Here is an 11,148-nt window from a genome sequence, read left to right as displayed (position 1 = left end):
AAATATGACTAATGTTGGAGAACAAGAAGTCAGATTGTTTATTATCTCGGATCACCTGCATCGACACCCATCACCAACATCCAAGTTTCTATGGACTCAGACATGTCCATCAACAGTACAGTTTTTTTTTGTGGAAAGCATTCGTCAAAGGCCTATGGACCCTTGACAACCTCGTCCAACTCCACCCCTCCATTTGCAACACCTATCCACGATGCAAGCCTAATCCTGAGATTGATTCTCATATTTTGCTTCTCTATCATGTTATTGTAATTTTTGTTTTTGAATCTTCCGGTATTAACCCTCTTGTAATGGTCCGATAATAGTCCAATAAATATCATGCTTCAAAAAAAAAAATCATCAATTCCTTACTTTTTATTTATGGTTCTAGTGAACAACAGTAAGTACATATATTAATATTGTTTCCTTCGAGTTTCATGAATTATTAAGTATCAAATCTTTTTAGTAGCCCGGCATCTGAAATCGTGACTGGATAATATCAACCAATCTATTGTCAATTCGAAACGCTTTGGCAAGAACATCATCATTGATAGGGGGTGTTGATCCGAAAACAGCTTTACCGATTGTGATAGTACCAGGGTTTTGGCTGCTAAGAGCTGCAAATGCCACCGCATTTGTCCTCCCCACGTTGAATTGGAAGTGTATAAGGCCAACGGGAAATACAAAGACATCACCTTTGTTAAGGACCTTAGTAAAGAGTTTGTTCACATTGCCAATGTTTGATGTGACAAATCCAACATACAGTGTACCTTCCATCACTACCAAGATCTCTGTGGCTCTTGGATGTGTGTGTGGTGCGTTCAGACCGTATGGTGCAAAGTCTATACGAGCCATGGAAATTCCGAGGGTGTTAAGTCCAGGAATTTGGGCTACATTAGCTTGTGTAACATTCGACCCCACTTGATTATCTGTATACCCTGGTATGTTTAATCCCGAGAGGAAGAAATCGTTGGCTGTAGCAAGGTTGGGATCTTTGCAAAACAGACCATTGACGAAAACTGCATTGTGCACATAGATTGAATTAGGTGGGTACTTTTTTATCCTTGTTAATATATAACGTTCGAAACATAGAAAACTAACTAAATAACCTCAGTAGTTAAGAAAAAATAGTAATTAAGTATAGAAGTTTACCCCCATCATTAGCGTTAGCGAGAGCAACGCAGAAGTCTTGGACCGGACCAGGATCAGAAGCCACCACGAAAGAAGAAAACAAAGCCAAGAACACAAGAACTTCACTAAGAAAGAGATAACTAATGATATTTTTCATTTTGTATCTTGGTGGTAGAAAGCAACCAAAACTTGTTTAATGTACTTAACTAGATTTGTGAATTTTGTGAATGAAAAAATCTCTATTTATAGAGGAAAATCATCAAAATAGTGATGTACATTTTGTATGAATGAATCAACACAAGACTAATTAGGAACATGTGTTTTACTTTTTGAATATTGCTTCATCCACTAAACCATTCTACGTATGAGTTCACTAGTTTGTTTGGTTTATGGTATGGCCATTTTGCCAAGTGACATATTAGTCTCTTATTATATATATATCTTTAAACAATGACCAAATTAACTTAATTGTGCATCCACCTAAGTAATGCGAAGCGTGACCCATTCGACAAACACCCATATCTACTCCAACTCAAATATTACACCGGCCGCGGATATGTTGAGAATGTACATCGAACAGTGTCTAGTGAGAAATAGGACAAGCAAGTTTTGCTAATTCCCATTAGCAATAGTGAACTGAGATTTTGTCATCGTTGTCCAGAAATTATAGGATATTGAAGGTGATTTTCTTTTGTTCTTCAATAGAATTAAGATCTTTTTCTAAAAGAGAATCAGTCTAAAAGTATATCCGATGGGTTGCTGATGCTTTGGTCAAAAATGGAACTTGGGAGCCTAATGCAAACATCTATACTGCAGTGGTAAAGTCATTAACCGGTGGTGATGGTAGCAGTGACCTAAGCTCGAAACTCAACGGCACTAAATTCTTTAGTGATCAAGAAAAAAAATGGGCCTATAAGATAAAACTCGTACCAATTTGCAGCTAGACAGCAAAATTTTGCCTATTCAGCCAAAAACAGTACTCTGGTCACACCTTGGGTGAAAAAATCAACAGAGTGAAAAAATATGGGGATGAACAGAATATCATCATCGAGGTGAAAAGATTCATTTATCAGTGGAGTTCACTGGCAAAATCTTACATTAATTACTAACAGGGAAGAACTGATTGCTAGTAATTATACAGAGGCTGTTGTAACTTACCTGGTTTTTGGGTCCAGGTGTATTTGTAATATCTTCTTTTTTCTTGATCAATAAAAACCTAAACCTTTTACAAAAAACAAAAAAACTGCCTACATCACAATTGGCTTAGCTTAGCTGCATCGAACTTGCTTACGCTGTGGCATCAAAACACATTGAAGTGGCTTTATCGTTTTTCTTGATTAGTCACACCATCACCACCACCACCACCATGTCGTTTAAGAGCAAATTTGTTATTAGCAATGAAACCCTGTCTACCGCGTCCACGACCATTAGCAAAGGAACCACCCCTTCTACCTCGTCCACGACTATTTGCGAAGAAACCCTGTCTACCTCGTCCACCACTATCACCACCTTGAAATAACTGGCTTTGATTGTGGGAATCAGCACTATAGTTCCACAGAAATTTCAGATAATTGTCTGAGGAACTGCTGCTATCGTCTGGTTGACCTTCCTCTGGATTAGATGACTTTATGGGACCTCTCAAGGATTCAGGAATCCCTGATAAGCCGTCATGAGAAAGGATAGAAGCTATTGCATCAACAGAAGACTTGAGATCTGCAGGAAGATCTTTTTGTGGGTATTTCACCTGTAAAAAACACAGAAGAAAATCTTTAAATATGTAGAACCACAGCACAGAGCAGATGGAACAGTGATAACGATGGAGAGCAATAGCATCATGCCACAAACAAAGTCAAAATAAGTTAACAGATCGATCAAAGAGACTTGATAAAAAAGGAGTGAACTGCAATATCAATTTTCTGAGTTGCTCTTAACTTCACAGTGATCTCTACATATTATTAACACTCCCCATAAAAAGGCAACACCTCACGTGAACAGAGGGTAAGAACTTACTTTAAAAAGGATTGCTGCCTTCAGTCGCTCCCTCAAGCAGTAAATCTGAGCAACATCAATAGCTGTGGACTCAAAAGTAAGCCAACGGTCAATAACAACAGAAACTGCATTTTCAGGGGAGGCCATGATCCGCTCAGCACGTTTTTGTGCAACTGTAACGTTCGTCTCCTCATCACTTCCTGACGCATCACTGTTCTCTTCTTCTTCACTACTATCCTCATCATCCTCATAACTATCAGCTGTTGACGGTGCAACAACCATCTCTGTTCCAAGTAACAACAATGGGTATGGACCCACAACAGTACAGTCCCTTACATACATACCTCGATCACCACGGGTAATATCATCATATACGAGCAATATTTGAGACTTCTGCTTGTTGAGTGATTTGATATTATAAGGATGAGTGAGCAATGAAAAGTTATTACCACTTGCAGTCACCGCCCTAGTTTTGGTTCCACCTCTAGTTTGTCGGATTAATTTTCCAACCATAGGATACATTGCTGCCACAAGAACTGCATGAAGTACACCAGGCTCACGCGCATTCTGGCTATATATAGATATATCCTCTGAAATAAACCCATTCTGCATCAGCTCCTTGATAAGCTGCTTACGCAAGTTAGACAGCATATTCATGGTGTTTGAGGAGATATAATACTGAGAACAGAACTGACGTTCTTGACCCTTGTTTCTTGCATGTTCCCAACACTCATATGCTGCAACGGTCATCAGGTGATCACTTACCCCACCATATAAAGATGAAAACTTTGCTTTAGCTTCCAAGGCTTTTTGCTTTTCAAAAGGGTCTATTGGCAGAACAAATGGATCCCTGTACTCGGTCGCACATGCTAGAGTCAGAGCTGGATCAAGGCAGCTCATCAATATGGCAAAAAAGAGCATCCTGCTCGTTGTTGGATGCACTGGCAGAGAGCCGAGTTTTTGCCCAAGGTCGGTAAGATTGTCATCAGCTGTCAAGGCTCCTATTTGTTGAAGAGCCACAATTGCATTGCGTACGCTCTCATAAACTGGAGGGTCCAAAGTCTTTTGTAAAAAGTCTGATATACTGCAATTTGGATCAATCATCTTCACCTGCCAATATACCAAAAAGATCTGATAAACAACAAAGATTGTCTTTCCTGCTGTCTATAAAGTTTCTAAACACTTGAAAAGGTATAATAAACCGACTTGCATGTTTATGGTCTACTGGTTAACTCCAATTCCACATTAAGCAACTAAATGTAAATACTTGATGCGAATACGAAAAATTGAATCGTTATCTAGGTCTCCTTACGAACTTTCAAAAGTATAACCCGATAAAAATCGGTGAAGAAACATCTGCAAGTTTCCTCTTCAAAGTAAATTTAAGGAATTATTAACTTATAGTAACTGGTCCATACGCAAGACAGATAGTCATTACCTTCAAACAGAGTTCCTCAATTGGCATCCTTTTGATTTCTGGAACTTGGAACTCTATCAAAGATGAGGCTCGAGTCCTCGAGTAGAGATGGTAACAAATTCCTGGACGACAACGCCCTGCACGCCCCTCCCGCTGCCTGGCACTAGCCTTCGAAACCCACGAGGACTGGAGTGTAGAGACATTATTGTAAGGATCATAATTTTTCTCTTTCATCCTGCCACTGTCTATAACATAAACTACATCGTCAATCGTAATAGCAGTCTCAGCAATGTTGGTCGAGAGAATAATCTTGCGTGAACCTTTAGGTGGATGCTGGAAAACCTTCTTCTGTTCAGAAGATGGAATCATAGAGTGAAGCGATAATATTATAAATTTGGAACTATCCTTGAAAAATGGAGAAGAAAGTAAGTCGGCTCGAATTTTATTGATATCATCCCATCCTGGAACAAATACAAGGATAGCACCTTCTTCAGAATCAGAACAAATTTTCTTTAACAAACGCTGCACAAGAACAATGTCGACAAAATCTGGATTGATATTGGAATAATACTTCTCAAGCAACTCCTGTTCTCCTGCTGATTTTGCAAGGACATTACTCATATGTTGCTTGATTATTTCAGCAACTTCCCCCTGGTTTGCCCTCTCGGCCCATTCCAAAGCTGTAGTTCCATCTTTGGCGCGTAGATTGCAATCCACACCAAATGAGAGGAGCGTGCAAACATCACTAGTTCTACCTTTCCCAGCAAAAACCATTAATGGTGAGGCTCCAGTCAAAGTGTGTTGATAATTATACAATCTCGGAGTAGCCTCAGTAGAAAGCAGTAGTTCTAGGAGAGGATCAAACTCATCACTAGACCATGCCAAGTCAATTGCTTCATCAAGTGCAGCTTTATGATCCTCTCGTACCTCAGAATCTCGCATGCCTCCAGCAGTTGAACCTGGATCAAGATGATTCCCCTCTACTGGTTTTATTATAGAAAGAACGTCCTCCAAATAGAAAGTTCTGACCTGAAATCGACAAAGGATACAGATTAAAAAGACAACACAAGTAGAAACCTGGAATAGCAAGAGAAAGGGGTGCTTTTTTATTACCGGATATGTAAAACCAGGTACACTGACAACTGGGCAGCCCCCGAAGTATTGTGAAAACCGTTCAGCATCGAGAGTTGCACTCATAAGTATCTGTTGACTCATAAAGATTGTAGGAGCTATTATTAGGATTTGACAGTGCTAAAAAGATTACTTTAAAAGATAAAACAACAGCAAGTTTAACAGTGTAACATAAGTACTGACCAGGCGCAAGTGAGGACAAGAAGGGAGCAAGTCTCTGCAATGAAAAGTAAGACAACAATGACAAAACAGTAAGAAATCCAGAACCAAGTACAAAAATTAACGATCAGAATGAAAGATTTAACAATCATTAACCTTATCCTATTTCCAATTCCTACAGGCATTGACCAAAAACACGTGCCCAGTCGGCTTCTAAAATCAATGGAGGAGATGACATACAAAACAAAAAGATGCTGGAACAGAGAAACCAAAATTTCCCAGACACACATATAGTCGTAGATCTATGCCTAATATTAGACAAGCTATAGGCTAAAACACTAATCACTAATGGTTCCGCAATTCATGAGTTTGGGAACACACTGAGAATGGTTATAGTCACAAAAATGTACATCAAGCTCCTAATACAATTCCATGACAGTGAAATACGGTAAAAATATTATACACATAACATGCTAAGTACCTTAGAATCGTCAGAATAAAATCAGAATGGTGATCCCTTTCATGTATTTCATCCTACAAAGGGGCCGTCCGGCAGACAGAACATCAAAGTCAAGATATATAGAGCAAAGAGCAAACAGAAAGAAGACACTTACATCAAAAAAATTAGTCAAATTGGATATCATTAAGAGTAAGACACAACAGTCATTTAAGAGAGTAATTACCACAACAATGTGAGTAAATTCGGAAACCCTACTCTTCCAGTTTTGATTCTTAGCTCCCGTACCATTACCTCTCTCAACCAGCACCCTCAAAAGAATGCCGTTTGTGCAAAACATAACAGATGAATTCTTCCCTCCTTTAGTCTCCATCCGTATCTGAAATGAAACAAACAATGGAGTCAATAAGAAGAATTAAACACACCACAAAAGTTCAATAGTGACATCTAAAAAGGAGATTCGGCATGTACATATATCTGCCAAATAACACCCATGTTCACAAGCAATATCAGTGTTCCTGCCAGATAAGCTAAATGCTTGGAGATTGTGCTGGTGTAACAAATATTTGTATAGGCTTCTAGAAAGAGCTATATTGACACATAAAATTAGGATGACGTGTTAGTGTAGCAAATCACCGGTACAAATAAGAAATGAATGTATCACACCCGCAAACTAAAGTGTCAGGTGGGCATCCAACTAAATCCATGTGTTGCGTTTGGTGATTTTCCACAGAACCCCGTACCATGAGCCTACTCCAAAGAGAGACAACATGGGACAGACATCAGGAAAGGAGTGTCACAAATATTCCAAACGACGGGTTGCATGCCCCGTCTCTTTAAGGTCGGGGGAGGAGTCCCACCCGTTCTTGTAAGACATTCTTGTCAATTAAGGAAGCAAACTCAGATACAAAGGGATTGACCAAGATCCTAAGAAGGCATCAACGGTGAATCGATCTCTATCGAAGGTTGTAGCACCACTCTATCCTAGTGCCAAAGAAGTGCCAAAGAAAAAGCCCATTATCAATTAAACAAGAAAGAAAGGAAAAAAAAAAAGGCACCTTGTAACCAGCAGTCTCCCCTACATTTTCCCCTCTTTCCCAAGAGATTCTCTCAGCAACTACAATTAAGAACGCAAGATTAGTAGATAAGACATTAAAGAAGATGAGAAGGAAAGGGAACCATAAATGAGTCTTAAATGATCAAATTAGCACCTGATATGGCTGATATACGTCGAGGTTGAGTACACAGAATTTTACACTGCTCGCCCTTACCCCACATGTAGTCCAATAAATATTGTGGGACCTGGATGAGTATCATCGAGAAACATAATCAAATACAAATTTAGAAAAAATATTTGAAAGTTGATATGCTACTCTATCAGTATACTTCCAAGCTTCTAATCCAGGTCTCATATTTTTGGATCTATTGTACAATAATAATTATCAAGATAAGCTTATGGCAAAAAGTAAGCCACAGGCATGAACTGATCTAGGCTACAAGAGTTGACATCAATTCATAACAACATATTGGTAACCCATTAAATCAATACACTTATGAAACATAACAAATACATGGTATATAGCATGGCTGCAATTTTTAAATCACATTCTCGGAATGTTATTGCTTAAACGTGTTTCTCTGATTGCCAAAAAGAGGTTGGACAACCTGAAGATGAAAATACAGAACTGCAGCAAGCTAACTGCATTATATTCAAAACTAGAAAATAGGTTCTGCACACATCACTAAGACCAAAACTGCACAGGTGTCAAGATAGTGCAAAATGTTTCTAGACTTGATAAAGAACTAGTCCATAGGCTCTGCTATTAAATAGAGTGACTTCATAAAAACCATGCTGAACAGAGTCAACCCAAAGATACATGTGACCGAGAACAACGCATTTGTAGTAGTAAAGCTAAGACTTGCTAACCTGTGTGGTTTTTCCGCACCCTGTCTCACCGGATATGAGCACAACCTGATTTGAAACATAAACAGACAAATTTAAGAAAACTAAACGAAGTCGTATCACAAAATGCAAATACCAAGCATGCTTGTTGCACTTGCGGAATAATTCACACAGAGATTAAACGCATGCAAATCTCAACCAATTAAGCATTTATGAGCAACTTGCAACGCAACAAAGGTTGAAGAGAACAATGCAAAAGATATATAAACCTGGTTAGACTCTACAGTAGACACAATGCTCTCCTGGAAAACCGCAATTGGAAGTTTAGACCTCGCTTCCTGTATCTACACAACCCAAAACAAAATTTCAGTAATCACAATCACCAAAAAACTATACAAACCAGAAAGTAAACCCCGTCTACACAAACCTGCTTATGTTTCGGATGGTTTTTCAATTCAAAAGCTGCTTTCACCTTCTCTTCAAATTTAGCTTTATCCATAGACGGTCTACACAAAGAATCGTCATTCTTCCTAAATCTATTATCAGCACTTGCATTATGCTTCATAGGTTGAACAGAGTTCAATTCATCCTCTTTAGGAGGATATCTTGAAAATAAATCCCTTAAATAAGCTTTCGACTCATCCGAAAATTCCAAGCTAATGTTTTTCTTTCCCTTCTTGCTAAACATTCCCTCCTTCCCACCCGTCGGTTTATACACCGATACTTGCCGAGTTTCCGCAACCCTATTCAACTCAATATCAGTAAAAGAACACCAAAAAATTCACAAAAATGAGATAAATTTCCATTCTTTTCTTTCAACTCACCCTGAACTTTTAGATTTTAACCCATATTTCCTACATAATTTATGAACTTCCGCCCTTTCGAAATTCGTCATACCGGCATCGAATGTAAGTACTGCAATCACATAAAAAAGGCCAAAATTTCTCAAAATTAGGTCAAAAAATTTGATTTTTTTTTTTGTTCAAGACTAAGCATTTTCTTTCAATTTTGAATCTTTCAAAGCTCCCAGAAATAAAAAAAATTTGAAAAACCCTAGAGTGAGTAAAAATAGTACCTGGGGAATCATCAGAGTGGGTGAAATCTTCAAGAGCTTGAGTAATACGAATACGTGTGGCTTCATTGATATTAGGGATTTTATAATTACTAAACTTCTTCCTCCGCCCAGACATTCTGAAGGTAGAAACCACTAGGAGGAGTCAACAAGAACAACTGAGAACGAGAATAGAGAGCACTGAGGAGGGCGAGGGCGAAGCGGCGGTGCTGAAGGTGCAGCAGCTACTTCTTCTTCTGGTGCTGCGAGCTATGAAATTGAGTTTTCTGTGTTCGTGTTTAGGGGAAATGGTTTGGTTTTATGAGCGTTGGATTGTTTTTGGACTGAGCAGGTGATGGTCTGGTCGGCAAACAGATGTTCTCTTTTTAAGTGACGCAACAAACTTGTTTTCCCAGTTCCCATAAAGGGTTAATTGAGATGCTAATAGCGTCCACAATGGACGACCAAACCCAAATATTAGGTCCAGTGTATAGGCGTAGTGGGACGGACTATCGATCAAAATTTGATCAAAGATTAAAAATCAGACCAAATTTGGTCTGCGACCAAGACCAAACTCAAATATAGTCGGGAGTTTATATAATGTCCGCCTACACAACGGGCGTTGATATAATGTCCGCAATTCATTGAGCGTTTGTAAAGTTAACGCCTGATGTAGGGGCGTTCATAAAGAATTCGCCTGGAACGGGCGGAGGTTAAATGTACGCCCCACTGGGCGTTGATATACATTACGCCTGACTACCAGGCGGGGATAAACTTAACGCCTTTAGTGGGCGTTGATATACATTACGCCCCAAGCTTATAATTAAGACCACCATCACATGGGGCGGGCTTTATACCTCCGCCCCATTATTTATTTATTTATTTTTTATTTTTTATTTTCTGTTTGAATTCCTCGGAGCGTAATCTTTATTAACGCCTGATTTCAGGCGTAATCTTTACAAACGCCCCATTTCAGGCGTTATCTTTACCAACGCTCGATGTCCAGGCGAACTTTATATCAACGCGCGACCAAATTTACTCTTCTCCTTCTACGCCACACGACGGATTAAACCCAAATTTTGATCTTTTTTTTTAGTCTTTGGTCTTTGGTTTTGGTCGCACCACTGCAGTTGCTCTAAGGAGAAAGGGAATATTCACTTTTACTACCTTTTTTTTTTTTCTTTCTTTTTTTTTTTTTTTTTTGACTCAAAAGGCAAATGTATTTAGAAAAAATAGCTTAGCCACCAAGATGGTGGGAACTGGGAAGCTACAGGTTACAAAGTGTGCTCACGAATAGAGACACCGTACCAGAACTTGTTGTAAAAACAAGCAAAAGTAAAAAATAAAAACACTACACAGGCCCTAAAACCCCCTCCTAATTGTTAATCACTTGGTTTAAAGAAATTCCCTCAAAAACATTTATACCCACACACCAATTGAAAATCTGAATCTTCACCTTCTCAATGATTAGAAGCAAATCATTATAAGTACCATCGAAATGCCTACCATTTCTCTCCACCCAGACTGTCCACCAAATAACAAAAGGGATTAAATCTCAAACCTTCCTTCTAATTGACAAATTACTCCCTTTCTTCATATTCCACTCCCATAAAGTCTGTATAACTGACCTTGGAACACCCATTGCAGGTTATAACCTTTCAGAAAGTGATTCCATATGGCAGTTGTAGTTTCACAATGAAGGAAGATGTGTTGATTAGATTCTGCACTCTTCTTGCAAAGCAAACACCCTTTCAATAGAAAAGAATTCCTCAAAGTATCCATTGTTGGAGCAGCATTGTAGCACAAACTTCAAACAAAGAAAATCACTTTTTGTGGAATCTTAGGATTCCAAAGACTTTTATGTGGGAAAGAAATTAAACCCTCATTCTCAAGTGAAGAATAATAACCTGCAA

At 38.8% G+C, this 11,148-nt stretch overlaps 2 protein-coding genes across 2 annotated transcripts; both read right to left on the bottom strand.

The window, feature by feature from the left end:
• Nucleotides 1–340: 340 nt before the first annotated feature.
• Nucleotides 341–1,359, bottom strand: LOC113341788 (germin-like protein subfamily 1 member 14). Its single transcript, XM_026586532.1, has 2 exons — nucleotides 1,150–1,359; nucleotides 341–1,016 (listed from the first exon to the last, which is right to left on the bottom strand). The coding sequence occupies exons 1-2, from the start codon at nucleotides 1,283–1,285 to the stop codon at nucleotides 460–462; spliced, it is 693 nt and encodes a 230-aa protein (XP_026442317.1). The 5' UTR covers nucleotides 1,286–1,359; the 3' UTR covers nucleotides 341–459.
• Nucleotides 1,360–2,158: 799 nt separating this feature from the next.
• On the bottom strand, nucleotides 2,159–9,588 carry LOC113341787 (DExH-box ATP-dependent RNA helicase DExH6-like). The gene is made up of 14 exons (XM_026586531.1): nucleotides 9,260–9,588; nucleotides 9,009–9,099; nucleotides 8,612–8,927; nucleotides 8,454–8,528; nucleotides 8,209–8,253; nucleotides 7,493–7,583; nucleotides 7,340–7,398; nucleotides 6,508–6,660; nucleotides 6,306–6,358; nucleotides 5,849–5,882; nucleotides 5,648–5,737; nucleotides 4,556–5,563; nucleotides 3,139–4,227; nucleotides 2,159–2,872 (listed from the first exon to the last, which is right to left on the bottom strand). Exons 1-14 carry the CDS (start codon nucleotides 9,372–9,374, stop codon nucleotides 2,450–2,452), a joined length of 3,642 nt encoding a protein of 1,213 aa, XP_026442316.1. The 5' UTR covers nucleotides 9,375–9,588; the 3' UTR covers nucleotides 2,159–2,449.
• Nucleotides 9,589–11,148: the final 1,560 nt, after the last annotated feature.

Source organism: Papaver somniferum, unplaced genomic scaffold, assembly GCF_003573695.1.
Source record: "Papaver somniferum cultivar HN1 unplaced genomic scaffold, ASM357369v1 unplaced-scaffold_31, whole genome shotgun sequence".
NCBI lineage: Eukaryota > Viridiplantae > Streptophyta > Magnoliopsida > Ranunculales > Papaveraceae > Papaver > Papaver somniferum.
Note: the sequence above shows the minus strand (reverse complement) of the source record. Positions and strands in the feature narration are given on the sequence as shown.

Excerpts from the sequence above, each read along its gene's own strand:
- LOC113341788 (XM_026586532.1), bottom strand. The coding sequence starts at position 1,285 with ATGAAAAATATCATTAGTTATCTCTTTCTTAGTGAAGTTCTTGTGTTC. Across the intron at positions 1,017-1,149 it reads CGCTAACGCTAATGATGGGG|TTTTCGTCAATGGTCTGTTT; the intron begins GTAAACTTCTAT and ends TGCACAATGCAG.
- LOC113341787 (XM_026586531.1), bottom strand. The coding sequence starts at position 9,374 with ATGTCTGGGCGGAGGAAGAAGTTTAGTAATTATAAAATCCCTAATATC. Across the intron at positions 6,359-6,507 it reads AATTTACTCACATTGTTGTG|GATGAAATACATGAAAGGGA; the intron begins GTAATTACTCTC and ends GCCCCTTTGTAG. Across the intron at positions 5,564-5,647 it reads TACCTGGTTTTACATATCCG|GTCAGAACTTTCTATTTGGA; the intron begins GTAATAAAAAAG and ends TGTCGATTTCAG.